An 18,372-nucleotide genomic window follows, 5' to 3' on the forward strand; every position below is an offset into this window, starting at 1 on the left:
GGCATCCACTGAGACCTCTTCATGTTACAATCTTCATGCGACAAAACCAGGCCGGCTACTGCCATCGTCTCATCATTACTTTCCGTTGACCTAACCGGCGGTAGCAACCCTTTGGACTCGCCGGCCCGCCAGAATTTCTCATACGTCTCCCGGCATCCGGCCATATTTTCCGGCATCAAGAAGTAAAGCCGGTTATTCTCGAGCTCGGCCCAGCCCGGCACGATCCTCCGGTCCGACCCACATCTGACCAGGCTATGGCCTGCATGGCCTTCCACCACCTCATGTGCATGGACTCCTTTCTTGTACGTGATCAGGGCCCCATCTGCTCTCATTACAACTACTCCCTCTTGATCAGATGCATTGGAGCATGGGCATGGCAATGTATTGCCCATTTGGGATGTTTCTCATCTTAGTGTTGGAGTTGGCATTACACTAGCTTTTAAAGTTAGTTAGTAGGGAATAGTGATGATATCGATGCAGATTGGGGGAAAGTTAATTTAACTAGGCCGTTCTGGTGGTCGTTTCCTCCTTGGACAAGAGGATATGATCCAAATTTGAGCTTTGGAGATGTCAATGTGAGATTATATTTATAATTATTATTTTATAATAAAATTCAGAAATGGGTGTTTGGTCTAGTGGTATGATTCTTGCTTTGGGTGCAAGAGGTCGCGAGTTCGATTCTCGCAACACCCCATTAACTTTTTTTTTATTCCAAGGAAAATATTTGCAAAATAAGTTCGTACTTAATGCAAATGTAAGGGCCTATATATGCAAATGTGTAAATCCGTATAAATATGACCGTGCAATTGAGGAAAATAGATCCAAATATAAGGACTAAAAGGACACAGTTGCCCTTTATCTTTCGCTCCATCCAATCCGAAGCAACCTCGTTCTCCTCCTCTTTCCGGCCACCATCCGTCGTCGAAACCCACCTTCCGGCGATTAGCGTCTCCAAAATCTTCCCCAAACTTTCTCAAACTCCTCGCAAGAGATGCTCATCGCACTTCATCTACTTCCCCACCTCTCCTCCCAACTCCCCAAACCCAATCCTACCTCTTCCCGCCCCTTCCCCCTCCTTCCCGCTAACTTCCTCTCTTTCTCCTACCAACTTCCACACGAATTCAACTCCCGCTTCCTTCCAAGAGCCGCCTCGATCGGTAGTTCTGGAGCTGAGTACTCTGGTATGGTCTAAAGATGCCTCCCTTCTCCTATTTCAATCGAAATTTTTCTAAAAGTGCTTCCCGTTTTGCGGGAAATTCGCAGAACCATTGGTGGTCGATGACCGGGGGAGGCAAAGGAGGCGGCGAAGCGTGGCAGGCATCGACCAGGACGAGTTGGTAGACCCCGAGAAGCTTGCCGACCCCGATAGCTGCTTCTGTGAGCTCAACGGGATCAAGATACACCACAAGATATGCCACCATGAAGCTGAAGGGGAGATAAAGGAGCCGTCTTTGGAGTCTACAGAGAGTGGAGTGAGGAAAATTGGATTGCCCATGATTCTTTTGCATGGTTTTGGGGCTTCCGTCTTCTCGTGGGATCGCGTAATGAAGCCCCTGGCACGGGTGGGTGGCTCAAAAGTTCTCGCCTTTGATCGGCCGGCCTTTGGTTTGACATCAAGAACATGTTCTTTTGAGGATTCAAAGCCTTTGAATCCATACTCGATGGCATTCTCCGTGTTTGCGACACTCTCATTCATTGAAATGTTAGGCTCAGGAAAGGCCATCTTGATGGGGTATGTTATGTTCTCCTTGTTGCTTGCAATTTGCTGTTGTTGTTTTTATGTAATTATGCAAGCCTGAGAAGATTGAAGAGGCAATTTGGGATCTCAGGCACTCAGCTGGTTGCCTTGTAGCAGTTAATACGTACTTTGAGGCTCCTGAGCGCATTGCGGCACTTATCCTGGTGGCACCTGCAATTCTTGCTCCTCTTTTACCAAGGAAGGTGGTGAAGGAGAGTGCAATGGAGAAAGGAGAACAGAGGAAGGAGGGAAGCTCAAGTGCTGATGTTTCTGAGAATCCCTTTGTTGGAATCTGGAGGGGCTTCCTTGCACTTTTTATGCGTCTTGCAAGGCTTGCAGCGGGGATGTTGAGAGGGATGACAGATATGGTTGGATCACTCTATAACAAAGCCTTGTCTGCAGTCTTGCGATCTACAATTGCAGTAATGCTGGTAAGCAGACAGGATGATTTCTCTAGCACTTCCTTTGGTAGAGCATTGGTCCAGAGTTATGTGATTGATTCTTCGTTTGATAACATGATTGGTTTTCTGTTCAGATGAAAAGGTATGAAGTGCATTAAACAGTTGCCAATATGCATGCATTCTTGTGACTTGACTCTTATGCTTTGGTTGCAATTGTTTCCTAATAGGAGTAAAGATTATGCATTTCTACCGGGAGGTTCATTCATCTGTAAAGCACACAAATACTAGATAAGTAAAGGTGTCAGGTGAAACATAGTCCAATTAGTAGTACTTTCCACTTTCCATATTGTATTCCTGAAGGATGGAAATTTGGATCCTAGTAGCTTTTGCTATTTAACATTGACATTCTGTAAATAAGATACGCATTCAACTAACATGGAGGTTGAAAACATTTGACCAGAACCTTTTTAGTATTCCTGTGCAAAATGATGCTGATACCTGATTTGGTAAAAGTGATCTTTTTGTCATCCATAACTGCTTTCTCTATTGCTTAGCTTGGGCATCCTTTTACTGTTTAGTGTTTACTTAGCTGAGCATTTTCAACTATTTTAAGCATCTTCGTTATGCTGCTCTATTGTTGACTGGTTGTTGGTGAATTAGATACGAATGATCATGGACAAATTTGGCATCCTAGCCATTCGTAATGCATGGTATGATGCAAGCCAAGTCAGTGATTATGTCCTTCAAGGTTATACGAAGGTGAGCTTTCATTTACAATTTGCCACATCTATATTTTGGATGTAAAATAGATAAAGAAGTCTGTTCTATGTGAACCATTTGCTTTTGTGCAGCCACTAAGAGTTAAGGGTTGGGAGATGGCTCTTCTAGAATATACTGTAGCCATGATTACAAATTCTACATCAAAGCCACCACTTTCTGAAAGGCTTTCCGAGATCTCGTGCCCAGGCAAGTTCTTTTATTGCCTAGTATACCTTGATGCTATGTATAATTGATCAGCACTGAGGTAACTAATACATAGTAATCTTTATTACTAAAAACATTTTTCTGCATGTTGAACTTGTAATTAGATCATTCCCATTCAATATCTTTTGGCTTTTGGTTCATCATCTGTGTAGGTTAACACTCGAAGATTCTAAGTCATCCAATTAGTTACATATCAAAGGTTCTTCTTTAGCCGCTTTATTGGTGCCATGAGCCATCTCATGAAAGAATTGTCATTTCATGTTCTTTTCGACAGTTCTAACAAATATTGATTGCAGGATATTAGTCGTACAAACATATTAACTAACAAATTACTCAATTAATCCAGTACTGATTGTGACTGGTGACAATGACCGTCTTGTTCCTTCATGGAATGCTGAGCGCCTATCACAAGCGATACCTGGCTCTGCCCTCGAAGTAGTCAAGAAGTGTGGACACTTGCCCCATGAAGAACGGGTAGATGAATTCCTATCAATCGTTGAAAGGTTCCTGCAAAGGGTTCTTGGAGTTCAGAATGAGCAGCTTCTCCAAACAGCAGCTTGACTATCATTGCTTGTGGGCTGTAGCTAAGGAAAATGTTGCCTAAATAGACTCAGAAAGTTATCTTTATACCATACTGAGCCACAGATTGTGAATTGCAGAGTGGAAGCAAAGAATAATGATCTTCAATGTTTTGTTGCTCTTGATGGTCTTTTGTGCAAACACTGGGTGCAGTTCAGTCCCATTTACAAATACAAACCATAGGATAGAATAATTATAGCAGAATCAGACATCAAGCTCAGCAACTTATCAGCAAAGTATGAGATTGGAGGATCCATCAGGCTTGCCACTCGATAAGCCTGATAAAAGTTCAAGTCAATAAGTGATCACAAAAAATGACATCTACTGCAGCCAAAGATCCAGTTCTCATTCCATGGCATAGTCCATTGCTAATGGTGGTGGTGGACTTGGAGGTTGTCTATGCCCTGTACATTAGCATAGTCTACCGGCAATGGTGTTATTGGAGAGATGACTGGTTTACTGTTGCTGCCAAATTGGATCAGGACAGGTGATGAGGTAGATATTTGGAGAAGCAAATACTGGCTCATATTCTATAGATAGCATGAACCCATTATTATGATGTAAAGATCTGGACCTGCAGAATTTGTATTATAGCCATCTTGTTTACAAGTTCAGGATTTCATTGATTAGTATGTCTCGTCTGTTTATGCTGTAAGTAGAACAAAAATTAAATTTCGAGAATTTACTGCATATTGCTCGGTATAATGAACATTTGTATTGATAGATGATGGTGTAATCACAATTATCAAGACTGAAACTGCTTATTTCCTAGTATTAGTAATCTTCATAAATAGATGAACTATATTAATAGATAAATGATGCTGTGGTCAAACTTAATATATTGATTGCAGTGTGGAAATCGAAACCTACACCTGCTACTTGAATTCTAACTGTATCTCTTGTCACAGTCAACCTTCAAAGTGAATCTTGGTACTGCAAAGAGAATATTAATCCTATAATCCTATTCCATCATTTAATACTTGGATCTTTACCCAAAGGAAAATCATACAACTAGTGTGTGAGTTAAGTGCCACTATTGAATTTGTTCATCTCTGGTATGTGGGGAATTCCATCCCCTACATCCTATCCAGAATACTTACAAAAGAACCAGAGGCTAGACTGAATAATATGGTGCATAATTAAAGATAGAAAAATAAAGAATTGGATTTAGGCATTCCAGTGAAAGTTTTACCTTAGAGTAAAGATTATATGCTGTTTACAAACCATGAACTGAATCTGAATAGGTCTTTGGTTAGGAGAGTCTTACGATAATCTGGGAAAATTAGAACAGAAGGTGCATAAAACAAAAAGCATATAGAGCTTGTTTTATATCCTTTACAGCAGAGTATATAAAGTATAACATTGTGGATTAATTTTTCACACTGTAATGTCGAAGCTGAAGCTTGCTTCCTCCTGTTTGCAGTTTATTTTTCCCATTGAGAATTGTCACAAAGAGTGAGATCACTTTAAGGTTGACACCATCCTTTTCACTTACTCTCTGCAAGCAATGGTGAGCCATAAAAAATGTCTTAAACTTGTGATACCTTCTTCCTCTCATAGCTGTTGATGGCGACACAAAGTGGAGCCTCAAAATAGTACAAGATAACAGAGGAGAAAACTAGACTTTATGAATGATAAAGTCTGCATTGCTACCTTATGGAGATCAAGTTTTAGATTCTTTTAGATCATCTCTATCAGCAGAAATTCTCTTGGACGGTTGTGGTTCTTGAGAGGGTGGTGGAACCAATAACAACATTCGACCAGCAGTTCTGACGATTGCATTGTCTAGACAGTAATTAGGTGCAGTTCGGGTGTACATCATTGTGGAAGATCCCAAGTAATCATCCCCAAATCCACATGATTTGAAAAATAATCTGAAAGAGCATCACAAGTTACTAAACCTTTTAAGAATGGGGAAACCATAAACTGCTAGCTAATGTGTACAAGAATTCCTAATTTTGCATGAGCATGGAGAGAACATGTACTGCATCCCAGTGGAAGCAAAAGAAGTCTCTCGAAAGTAGGGAAAAAGAAAGATGTGAATGTCTCAATCTACTCATCTACGAAGTGCTAGGAAAGGAGTAAACTCGATCACCTAGAAAGACAACAAAAGGAAAAATATTGATATGCCAGAATATGATTCTGTAACATTTCTTATTAGTGCAACAAAACTTCATCATTTCACGAGAACATCGTGGGAACACATGAATGTAAGCTACCACTGTAGAATAGATTCAGTAACACAAAAGGCTTAATAACAATAAGGTTAATTCTAACCATCAAAACAATTAAAATGCAGGGACGGCAGCTAGTTTTTTTTTCTAAATATTTATTTTCAAGGGCAAGACCAACTATGGCCTAGATAGTTGCTCTAACTAAGAAAATCAGAAGTTCAAAAACCAAATCTCCCAAACAGAACAAGACACATTAATCCTCCATAACCAATACGATGGAATTCTTAATGTAAAAAAATGACATCCCAAGTCTTGTTCAACTGAGTTAGTGCAAGAAGATGAAAGATGAAAGATGAAAAAGGCCATAGCCAGCATACCTCTCCTTCTCCGTACACAAGGCTGAAATGTCATATATGTCTCTGCTGGTGAGTAGCCTATAAAATTGTTTCAAGAAAAGAGCATTATGTATAGCCTAATAAATATGAGATCAACGAAGAACCAAATGCCACTGGTGCAGTGAGATTAAAACTAAATTCAATGTGATGCTTCCTGAGCAATCGACCAAAAAATGCAACTATAAACTCAATATGTATGCTAAATCATTGTCAAGATTATCTTGTAGAAGTTCAGCAGCAAGAACAGAAAAGATGTACGTTAGCAGATAACAAAATTAAAAAAAGAAAAGGTAAAGAGAAAAATTGCCGATAGTACAATTTTCACTTCAATGGATGAGGTGATGTTTTAGAAGTGGAATCAAAAGCTTAGAGGTAAAAAAGGGCAACCACCGAAGTAGGGTAAATTAAGGAGCTCCATTCTTCATGCTGGCACATGCACACAAGCAAGAACAGTGTAGTGATAACTCAGAGAATGCTGCCATCGCATGTACACAAGCAAGAACAATAAAGCTGAAGCTTGAAGGTGAATAAGATTTCAAAACTAAAGACAATGTGATATATTAGTAGCTTCTTTATATACCTGATAATTCTTTCAACTATTTTTCGACCAATGCCCCTTCTCTGTAGTGAGGGAATTACCTGAAATGCACTGAATACAATTCAAATGAATATAATTAACATAACCCTAGGGGAGAAAAGAAACACTCATTAACAATTAACCATCAGTTCTCAAGCTACGAAATTGAAAGACAAACATAAAAAAAATTTCCACCAAGAATTCCGCATAAACAATCAAGAATTCTTCTCGAAAGCATCATAAATGGACCGTCTTTAAAGCAAAAGCAAAGAATACAATCCAGAACCACACATTACCGCGACGTCATGAATCGAGGCCGTCAATCCACCATCTGACACCGCTCTCCCGAACCCCACCAACCTGTGATCCGTTTCCGGCACCGAGACAACCCTCTCGAAGAGTTCCTCCAATCCAGATCCCAAAACCTCGCCTCCGTCATCACGATCCACGAACTTGGGCTTGCAGAAGACGGATACGACCACGGAGCTGTGCGCGAGCGCGACGCGAAGCTTATCGATATCGACGGGATCCACGCGGCCGTCCGGATCAAGAATTGGGAATCTGTGACAGGAGAGGTTACAGGCGCTGAGGAGATCTCGGATTTGGAACGGGTCGAGGTGAGATGGGTTGGTGGAGATGGAGATTGGTGGGGGTCTCCTTCGAAATTTTAGGGGTTTTGGGTGAGGAGAGAAGTGAAAAGAGGCGGAGATGGGGCGGAGAGAGGAAGTCGCGGCCATGCCGGAAGGAGACCAACTCTATCTGAGTTAGATTAAGGATAGGTCGTTGGCGGTTAGTTGTTACATTTTGGAGATTTTGGCGCAAGAGAAATGCTTCGGGTAATTGTCGATGATTTGGATATTTTATCGTCACAATAATAATATTATTTTTGTTATTAAAGGTGACAAAATAACAAATTAGTTAGATTATATCTACCATTTACTCAACAGAGGGACGTCTAGTATTCAAATGATACTTGCTCAGTAAATAATAAAATCTTCTGTGTAAATTATTTTATTTTCTTAAGCATATTTCTGCACTACTAACTTTTGTGATAGGAAAAAAAAAAGGCATTAATATAACAAGAAGTCCGATTAGTTTTAATTTAAAGTGAAAAACTTTACAAACTCTGGTGGTAGCAAAGATCTTTCAAAAAGTTCTTAGTAAAATTGAGTAAAATTTAATGCATGGCAAGTAAGGATACTGAATAATAGATTCATTGTTATTAAGCTAAGAGCATCAGCATTCAAGAAAATAGTATGCATAGCATCACTAAACATGGTTGATCGCCTATCTATATAATCCTTCAGAGCACATCAAATGTGCAAAATTAAACTCTAATTCTGAAAAAGATTACAGAGCTCCAAGATATATATAGACAGACAGACAGACGACAGGATATGAACACAGGAATTGATTCCTCATCTGTTTGATTTAAGACTTCAGGCAATTAGAAGACAGCATAAGAATGCTATGAAAGCAATTATGAAGTCAGCTAGTCTCCATGCGCAGCTTGTATCAGCTCGCTGTGATGTTAACCTCTGGAAAAGCTATAGCTCGGCTTCAAGCAGAATCCTTGACCAAATGGATATCAAAGCAGCTTATCTTGGTAGAGACCAGTTAACCGGATATCTTGAAGCACACAATACTCATCTATGTCCTAGTAATACCTGTTCATAACAAGAGAAGAAATAAGATTGTTATTACTAAGTGAGAAGCCCTCATAATCAATCAAATTTAACAGGGTACCGGAAGTGTCCAAAACACAACCAATGAGGCAATCATTATAGTTCATATTATTCTGGCAGAAATCAAATGTTGCACAAATCAAATTATTAAGTATGGTCGATACCAATAAAAATGATGAGGTCCCTCAGAAAAGCAAGCCTACATATAGAATGATCCATCCAGCCATGGAGAAGACTGCAAATATGTGTACCCAAAACAAAATAGCAGCTGATTCTTTTCCGCAGCCTCTTAAATTGGCTACTGCACCTGCAACGAACGAAGAACATGCATGTAATCACTCCTTACTAACCCGCAAGTTGCACCTATTATCCTATCTTTTACACTGATGAGTAATAGCATAAACCAGAAAATTCTAAGAAAGATATTAAAATCACAAAAAACTTCAGTTATTACAGAGCAAAAATATCATTCTGTCCCAAAATAATAGATTGGAGTTATAATGCTATACCTGAAAGCACAGAAGTAGGCATGGTATGTTGGATTAGAAGGACAAACTTGAACATTTTGTCACCCGCGGGAAGGAATTCAAGTTTATCAGCTAATGTGACAATACCAAGCCCAGCAAGAGGAACTAAGATTAACCTCCCAAATATAATAGCAGCAGTTGTGCGGCATCCAAGCCTAGCACTTCCTGCACCTGGACCTGAAAGTATTGAATTGGAAATAAACAATGTAACATTAAATTTGAGACTGACAATGAAGCTTGGGATGTATTGCACTTCAATAACATAATTCAGTTCCTGCCACAAGTTTTCCACCATGATTCTTTCAACTTTTAACATAAATTGCTTCTCAATTATGCATCTCAGCATCAAAATGTCCAAGTTTACTTTCATACAGAAAGTAGTAATGATCCTTCTTGTGGTGGAATGAATAAATAAAAAAAATGCTCACCAACTTTTTTATAGAGGATCTAGAATGCACCTAGTCATTCTGCAACCACAACTTGGAACAGCTTGATTCATTCAGTATAGGTTGTACAGAGATTTGGACAAGATTTTAAACTTACCATCAACAAGATTACCACCCAAAGCAAGTAAAATGCATGGAATCATCGCCTCCCTGACAAGAAGAAAGCAGTATAAGAAATCTGAAAAATGAAGTTGAGTGAAACTTGAAGGATATTGTTTTCTGTTCAACCATCCATGGTTTTTTTAATACCAGCCAAGGACATGTACGCAATAAATGATAGATCTCAGGATAACTGATTGTGACACTTAATATAAGAAATGGATCAATCCAGAATGCATCTCAGAGATGATAATCATACTATCATAGCAACTAGGAAATGGCAAGCTTGTATGCATGCTCCTGCCAAATCTTAGGAGTAAGATGCCAGGAGGTTTTAATGGAAAAGGCTACTCCATAAATTCCAGGATATGCCAATCAACCTGAGTACAAAAGAATAACACTGCTGTAATAAAATTGATGCCACATCTTGTAAGCTCGCTTTCATTCCCTACATCCTATTAGCTATTTTACCATGGTACGGAGGGGCCACACGAGGGGGTGTGGCTTAAGCTTTCGGGTTAATTGGTTATAGAATTACAAAGAAAAAAAGTGTGGATGTGAGGTAGCTACAAAATGAGCTATTGAAGGATAGAGGTGTCAACGTGGCTTGAAAATATAGGTTCACCTCTTCTGATCAGTCAAGGATACATTTTATTTTTCGAATAAATGAATGGCTAAATTTTCCATAGTTGAAAATGTAAAACAGAAAATCTAATCTGTGGATGTAGATCAATACCCAAGAATAAGGCAGCTGTCCGTTAAAAAGAAGAATGGAGCATCATCTGTAAGGATTAAATTCTTTAAGAATGGTATAACACCAATAAAAATCGCCAGAATCTGTTGCAAAACATAGATAGATATTTGTTAATAACAATTATAATAAAAGGTTAATATGGCACAATTGTCCAAGTCAACATCAATAGGTTATTCCTAAACATTGAAAGTCTATCAATGAGGATGTTCCAGTGTGCAAGACCCCCTGCACAGTCAGGTCTCAGGACCACAATAAGTACATGAACTCTACCATTAGTGGAGGCTGTTCCCTTGAGTCAGACTATGCCGCATTAGAAAAGCCAAACTAAAACCAAGTGATGCCTATAGAGAACAAAAATGAGGGGTAAACATTTATTTAAGAGATCTATAGTATGTTATTTGAGAGAGTCTTCTGAACTTAAGCAAGATGAAGGTTAGGATAAGGAATCATTGAGGGATCAATTCATCTAAAGGACATCCTTGTAAGAGAGCCACTGTGCACTATGTGGTCACATGTTTTAGCTATAGAAATACCTATCCACTGATGGAGATAAGTCAGAGCGTCAGACATATATATTTCCTCCCCAAACCTTAGTTAATAGGAGCCTCATGTACTACGATGCCATTTCTTTTCTAAAGAGATCAGGTTATTGAACCTTCTAACTAACTCCAGATAGATCCCAAGTAATCAAGTATGCAAAAATAGGATCACATCATAGGGAACAAAATTGCCAACAGCTTGGATAACAGAATATTACACATCGGAGTCCGAGCTTGAGCATAAATTTGTTACAGTAAGATTTGTTGTGTGATAAATTAGGTAATGGTTATCATAAATCATCTATTGTTTTCATGTGGCTGAACTTGAACTCTTTCAAGATATGACTTTATGTTTAGGTAAGAAGACGTTTAAACCAAAGTTGTACAATATGACACCATACTGCTATCTTTGAATCTTCCTTAAAAGTTGGGTTGCTATGGAAGCTAATAACTGAGAGATGTGGTCAACTGGAATTGACTGTGTTGAGAAGAGAATACTTACTGATGCAATTATTGGGGGTTGAAAGATCTGTTTAATTTTTAGTTTCCCCATAAGATGGTGTAGCTTGCCAATTATCTGAATCAAGAAAGTGTATCAGTATTTAGGCCTGTCTTGAACAAGGAGTTAATTATGAAGAGAAATAGCAATATTATCCAGGAAAATGGAGATCAATATCTGGCAAACTAAATATTACTTAACAAAGATATTAACGAAATAAAGAATATGGCGTTTTTAAGACCTCAACTTCATAAATTCTGGTCCTTGCTAGATAAGGGAGAACCAAATGTTCTACTGTTCTAAAAAATAATGTTAAAGCGGTATATGATCCATTGGAGGAAATTAAGTTTACAATTACCAAGAACGAAAATCAGTTGGTAGTAAGCCTTTTTCCGATCTCTCAAATTTGGTGTCACAATTTCAAATGAACTTCGAAACATCATAATTCTAAAGTCAAAACTCATTCCATTGCAATCTCTTTGCTTGAATTGCAATCTAGGGTATCACATGGAAAGGAAGAATTTCGAGCTATGTATAGAGTCTCTAGCTTAAATGCTTTATCTATTATGAATTTATGAGCATCCCCTTGTATACCTAATGGTGCATCTATTGTTAATTGAGATGGGAGCTTAACTATAAAACATGTAACATAACTTACAATAAGAATAACCTATTATAGTTCTGCAGTTATACTAGAGTAACTAGTATCAATTTCAAAGTTGGATTGATACGAAACTAGTTTGAGAAAAGTAGCTTACTTTTGACCTTTCAGAAGACTCCAGTCCAACTACATAGGGCTCCTCTGTTGTTAGCAAAGGGACTTGCTCAGGCACAGCACCATGAAGTTTTGTTGGAAGCTTCTCTTGCTCAGCTGAAGCAATACTGGGAGAAGATTTAGTTTGAAGTTTCTCCTTATAACGGCTATCAAATGTTTCTCCTGGTGGTGGAGCGAGCATTTGAAACACATAAGTGTAGAGAACAATCGCACCGACCTGGCATATAACCAAATTATAGTTGATGAATTGTTATGTGCACAGATAAATGCCATTGCAATGTACAGCAACAACAACAAAATTAATGACAACAACCAGCTCCTTATAGTCCCTACTATTGGAAAAATGAGAGATGTGGAGAAACAGAGATGCAAAAATACCCTTTACTAATTAGAAGGATAGTAATTGTAGGGCTTTAAGCAAAGGAATTCAACTGTATACAATCGGTGCTTCTAACTTTAAAGGATAAAGCAATTTAACAATAGAACTGCACCAAGTTCTCATCCTTTGAAATGCATGGTCAGGTTGACTACATCTAAACTTGGACAATAAACAAAAGTTCTGAGAAGAAATTACAGGAAGATGAGAAATATAGCATGTTGATTTTACTAGGTAATCCAACTAGAAACTGTGCAAGGATTTTCTGAATCACAAAAGATCTGTAAAAGTAACATGCATTGTATTGCTCATTAGTTAGAGAACCCTATCTTTAACAAAAACTATAATCACTAAGAAGCCTTTTACTTAGTGAGCTATGTTGAAACCATCACCCAGCTACCTGAAAGAAAGGGCAAATATTCTAAGATAAAATATAGCAAATGTATTTAAGACCTCAAATATGTTACTAAGATCAAACCATTTTATAGCATAATGGAAAGGTGAAAAGTTATAAACTGAATCAAAAAAAAGTATCATGCTTACCCACTGACCAAATGAGATATATGCATTTCCATCTTGACTGCATTTAGTAGGGTCACCAAATGGATTGGATTCGTCTCGACACAATGCTGCAATAAGGACAAGAGGGACATTTCCAATATTTCCTGCATCCAGTGTCATACAAGACATTATTCCCTAAATGCCTACAGCAAAATGGTTTGGACATAGTTCATAAAGTGCTTCATCTCATGTATAACAATAGTGTTTAGTTATATCAGAAAAGTGAATGATAATTACAGGAAACTTCTCATAGTTAAAAATGTTTGATGCAATTATAAAACATGCCATCACTACATTACTCTTGATATTGCCATAAAGGAGGCTAGTAATGTTATGCATTTCAATATCACTACTTAAAGGGAAGTCTATGTTAGTGTATTGAATAGAAGAAACACTGATAAGCAAGCAAATAAACTTTCTGAGAAGATGAAAGCACAAAATGGTCCTATTCCTGTCTTCTCGGAAATAGAATGGCTTACCTATTCCAATGTGTACAATAGTGAACTTGAAATATGGATAAGGGGGCTGAACGATAAATGCAACTATTAACCCAATTAACGAGCCTGAAATTGTAGTCATAATGACGTTGACTGGAATGTACCACCTACAAGTACAAAATTATCAGTCCCAAGAAGATAAAACTAATACCTTTGCCAAAACTATTTTTTTTCGCTGATCAATAAACCATGTATGAACATTCATATATGACCCCATTCCTCTTATACAATTGTCAAGAAGATCAATATTTTCTTACTCGACATAAATATTGCAATGAGAGAGAGAGAAGAGACATTCTTACCATTCCAACAGTTTTTGAAGAGTTATAGCCCTTCCAAGCTGAGAAAATATAAGACAAGGGAGCAGGAGAGAGAACACTAGCTGCAACATGCATTAGAAATATGCCATTAGCAATCTTAGAGGATAATGTATAAAGCATGCTGAAAGGATACTTGAACACATGAAATTTTACCCCATTTAGAAGCTTCCGACCATTAGCAGGAAGGATATTCACATACTTGGAGGCCATAAGAAACCCCATAAAGCACATTGTGAACACCTTAGCAATAGGTAGGATAGCATACTTCAGTGTGGCCAAGATGGATTCTCCTCCACCTCCTTGCCCCTCTATCATGAGAGACAGCATAGACTTCTCCATCATCGTCATCAGAACCCCAAGGCCAAACAATCAAATTTCTCCAGCTGCACTATGACCCGCTCCAATAAGGTCAACAGAGATAAGCAGAAAATTGGGAATTAAGACTACAAAAAAATAAGAAAAAAAAAACAGTTCTCCAAATCCAAGCCCCAGAAAAACCAAATAGTCTTCTCTTCTCTTCTCCTCTTTTTTCTCTTTCCTCTTTAGAAGTACAGAAATTTCGCATGCTAAGGTTAGAAATGGAATCTCGAAGAAGATCAAGTCAGGAGATAAGCTCAAAAATCATATTTTTCAAGCAGTTGTGTCCTTAATCAACTACTGGACAAAAAACAGAGAGGTATATGAATTCTTCAAAATCTTAATCTTTTACCGAAACCCTTTGCAATTGTACTCTCCATACTAATCTCCATCAGCAAAGAGAGAAAAAGGAAATCCATTATGCATCATAAACTAACCAAAAAACTAGGGGAAAAAATCCTAAACCCCAACAGTACCAAATCTTCCTAGATTTCAAGCAATAAACCTTGCATTGAGCAGATATATATAAATTAATAGAAAAACTACATTGCTTCAGTTCGGATCCATACCAGAGCACGAAATCCTCCTCCAATATCGAAATCGACTCCTTTCCGAGGCTATTATTCGCGCGCCCTTTAAAGGCTTCAACTAACAAACACTCCAAGAAGTGTAGATATTATAAGGGTCCAGCATAATAACCACGAGGTTAGGAAAAATTTCAATGATGCCACTCTCTTTCTCTCCTACATGACCCTGCTTCTCCTGTCGCTCTCATGGGGAAAGGAAGCAGCAACGCAATGGCGAGAAAAACTTTGAGCCTATATATGAAAAACCTCGAAGATTTTTCAAGATTAAGGAAACAAAATATCCCATACTTTGAGCATCTCCAAAATTAATGAAACTCAAACTAGTTTAAAGGATTCAGGAACTCTTATGCAAACTCTTATAGGGATCACAGAACTCAGCAATGGTGTTCGCAGCCTCACAAGCCACGTTTTCCCCATTTTCTTGGAGTTTTCCTAAAGACGTACTCTGGGGCCATAAAATGGACTGCCAGATCCACAAACCTTCCAACATGGTACTGTATGTGTAGTTTCGAAGGAAATTTTTGTAAATATTACCTACAAAAATTCCTCTTTATGCAATATTTATAATTTCTCTTTATAAAATCTATTCCAAAACGATGACATCAAGATTTATATGGATATAATTAGACTGAATAAATCTGCCTTATCCTTTTGCCGCCCATTTGACCCTCAGACATCTTTTATTTTTATTTTTTTAATCTACTGAATATCAATATTTTTAGTATTTGAACTCGGTATCCTCGTATAATATAAATCTCTTTACTCCATCCCATTAGTCACCCTAAGACATCTAATGTTAGTGGAGACCATTTGATGATACGAAATATAGTGTTAATTTTATAATTTAGGAATGGCATCTACATAGGGGTGAAAACGGATCGGATACGGCTCGGATAGTGCTCGACCCATATCCGGATCCATATTTTTTATCCGGATACGGATTCGGATACGGATATTTGACGGATAGCAAAAATTAAAACCATATCCTAAGAAAACGGATACGGATAATTTTCGGATACGGATCGGATAGTTTTCGGATACGGATCGGATAGTTTCGGATACGGATCGGATAGTGTTCGGATAAATTTTCGGATCTTAAACAAATACGTATCAAATTTTAAACAAATTAATATGAACTTACTACGAATATTAATCAAGTCTAAAACCATTCAAATACAATTTGAACAAAACTTAAAGTATTTGAGAACCGATTCATCGGCAAAAAGATAGTAACGGTGCAAAAAATAAAACAAAAGAAATTATAGACTTTAAACAAACATAATGTGCATAAACTAATGATCTAAACCTTGATCAAAAAATTACAACAACAACAGTAATGAGATTCTAACTTTGTCAACCATAAAAGCAAATATAACATTGTTGCACAAATTCACATTGTCAACCATAAAAGCAAATATAATATCCTAGTACAAGTTCACATTGTCAACCATAAAAGTAAATAAATTATCCTAACACAAGTTCACACTGTCAACCATAAAAGTAAATAAATTATCCTAACACAAGTTCACATTGTCAACCATAAAAGTAAATAAATTATCCTAACACAAGTTCACATTATCAACCACAAAAGCAATTAAAATATCCATCAAAATAAAGTTTAGAGTTGATACAAGTTTACATGAACTTCAAAATTATCAACATCCCAAAGTTAGAGGAACAAAACATCAAAACATCCAACCATTCAAACAACCCTCCTCTTCAAATGCATCTGCAAAATAAATGAAACTAAATTAACCAACTTAAAAGTAATATAAAGAAACTAGATTAATCAACTTAAAATATAAAGTGAAAAATACTTACAATATGATTACTCCCCCTTTAAATCAACATCTTCAGATTGTTCAACATCATGAATAATTGATGCTATTTGTCCTAATAAGAAAAAAGTATATGAACATTAGTAAACAATACTATTTTATAAAATACTATCGAATATTATAATCACTACCTTTTCTTGTAGATCTTATCCAATCTTGAGTGCATACTAAAGCTTCCACTGATTCGGGATCCAACTTGCTACGATAAGCATCAACTACTCGGCCACCTGTACTAAATGCAAATTCAGATGCAACTGTGGCGACTGGAATTGCTAATACATCACGGGCAACTCGTGATAATATATGATACTTTCCACTACCTTCTGTCTTCCACCAAGATAATAAATCAAATTTACTGTCATTACGTTGCCATAAAAGTGAGGCATCCTCAATATATTGATCCAAATCTGTCTTAATAGATTGTTGTTGACATTCCTCACTTAAAAATTGCTCTAAATCTTCATCAACATCAAAATCAACTCTACCACTCTGCAACACTTGGCTATTATTTATATTCACATCCGGATCAGACGTGGAAGAAAATTTGGATGCATATTCATTATACAAATTCCTTATGACTTCACGAACTTCCTCAAGTTCCTTAACACCACCAAGAGGATAAATTTTAGGAAAGTAATACACCATAAGTTTCATTTTGTACCGAGGATCCAAAAATGAAGCCACTGCTAGTATAAGATTGCATTGCTTCCAATATTTATCAAATTTGTCTTGCATTGATGTTGCCATAGAAAGAACAAGTTCATCAAAACTTTTGCACCATTCTTTAATTTGCAACTGAATAGCACAAAATTCTTTGAAAAATAAGTTAGCTGTCGGATATGAAGTTCCTGAAAGCAATTCAGTAATCGTATGGAATGTTTTCAAACATTTGCATAACACTGCTGCTTTATCCCATTGCTCATTTGTTGGACATGCAGCAAATTTAATTGGATCAGCACAATAAAGCCTCTTAAATGCATTGCTATAATATATAGCATCTTTAAGCATCAAATATGTAGAATTCCATCTTGTAGATACATCAATTGAAAGAGACTTATTGGTATCTAAATTGCATTCTCTTGCTCTTTTGAGAAACTCCTCCCATTGCAAAGGTGAATTTTTGAGAATTATAATAATATGACGAATATTCTCCACTGCATCTTTTATTTTCTTCAAACCATCTTGCACAACTAAATTAATAATATGTGTGGCGCATCTAACATGAAAAAATATGCCATCACAAACAAGAGCTTGTTGTCCATTCAGCCGAGTAACCACATCTCTAACACAAACATCATTAGCTCGATCATTATCTAAAGTTAATGAAAAGAGCTTCATGTCAATATTCCAATCAATCATATTCTTTAGAAATGCTTGACAGAGATTCAACCCTGTATGTCTTCCTTCTAAATGCATAAAATTTATGATTCTTTTCTGAATACTCCATTCATCATCAATGAAATGTATTGTAACACACAAATATCCTTTATTTTGTCTAGAAGTCCAGAGATCCATGGTAGCACTCATACGGCATGAAAGTGAAGTAAACATATCATACAAAATCTTCTTTTGCTCAACATATAGTTCCAAGATATCTTTTTTGATAGTAATCCGTGACTTTGTTGGAAAAGCAGGCCGTAGAGATTTTATAAAGTCAATAAAAT

At 37.3% G+C, this 18,372-nt stretch overlaps 3 protein-coding genes and 1 non-coding gene across 5 annotated transcripts; 2 read left to right on the plus strand and 2 right to left on the minus strand.

The window, feature by feature from the left end:
• Positions 1-621: 621 nt before the first annotated feature.
• Positions 622-693, plus strand: TRNAP-UGG (transfer RNA proline (anticodon UGG)). The gene has a single exon. It is a non-coding gene; the product is annotated as a tRNA-Pro (tRNA).
• Positions 694-776: 83 nt separating this feature from the next.
• On the plus strand, positions 777-4,407 carry LOC140790988 (uncharacterized). The gene is made up of 6 exons (XM_073141326.1): positions 777-1,181; positions 1,264-1,732; positions 1,830-2,169; positions 2,800-2,898; positions 2,991-3,105; positions 3,470-4,407. The coding sequence occupies exons 1-6, from the start codon at positions 992-994 to the stop codon at positions 3,682-3,684; spliced, it is 1,428 nt and encodes a 475-aa protein (XP_072997427.1). The 5' UTR covers positions 777-991; the 3' UTR covers positions 3,685-4,407.
• Positions 4,408-4,863: 456 nt separating this feature from the next.
• Positions 4,864-7,696, minus strand: LOC140790989 (GCN5-related N-acetyltransferase 3, chloroplastic). 2 transcript variants are annotated; one of them, XM_073141328.1, is made up of 5 exons: positions 7,145-7,696; positions 6,852-6,910; positions 6,254-6,310; positions 5,356-5,576; positions 4,864-5,200 (listed from the first exon to the last, which is right to left on the minus strand). In XM_073141328.1, the coding sequence occupies exons 1-4, from the start codon at positions 7,583-7,585 to the stop codon at positions 5,366-5,368; spliced, it is 768 nt and encodes a 255-aa protein (XP_072997429.1). In that variant the 5' UTR covers positions 7,586-7,696; the 3' UTR covers positions 4,864-5,200; positions 5,356-5,365. The 2 variants fall into 2 exon arrangements, with proteins under 2 accessions (XP_072997429.1, XP_072997428.1); XM_073141327.1 differs by having other exon boundaries at positions 4,864-5,576; positions 7,145-7,685.
• A 350-nt stretch (positions 7,697-8,046) lies between these two features.
• Positions 8,047-15,295, minus strand: LOC140791353 (protein PIN-LIKES 6-like). Its single transcript, XM_073141888.1, has 12 exons — positions 14,853-15,295; positions 14,080-14,309; positions 13,909-13,988; positions 13,589-13,713; positions 13,092-13,213; positions 12,156-12,389; positions 11,401-11,475; positions 10,342-10,442; positions 9,604-9,656; positions 9,043-9,237; positions 8,698-8,840; positions 8,047-8,515 (listed from the first exon to the last, which is right to left on the minus strand). The coding sequence occupies exons 2-11, from the start codon at positions 14,272-14,274 to the stop codon at positions 8,719-8,721; spliced, it is 1,302 nt and encodes a 433-aa protein (XP_072997989.1). The 5' UTR covers positions 14,275-14,309; positions 14,853-15,295; the 3' UTR covers positions 8,047-8,515; positions 8,698-8,718.
• Between the last annotated feature and the right edge of the window lie 3,077 nt (positions 15,296-18,372).

Source organism: Typha latifolia, chromosome 6 (genome assembly GCF_019914945.1).
Source record: "Typha latifolia isolate L0001 chromosome 6, TyphaL0001v2, whole genome shotgun sequence".
NCBI lineage: Eukaryota > Viridiplantae > Streptophyta > Magnoliopsida > Poales > Typhaceae > Typha > Typha latifolia.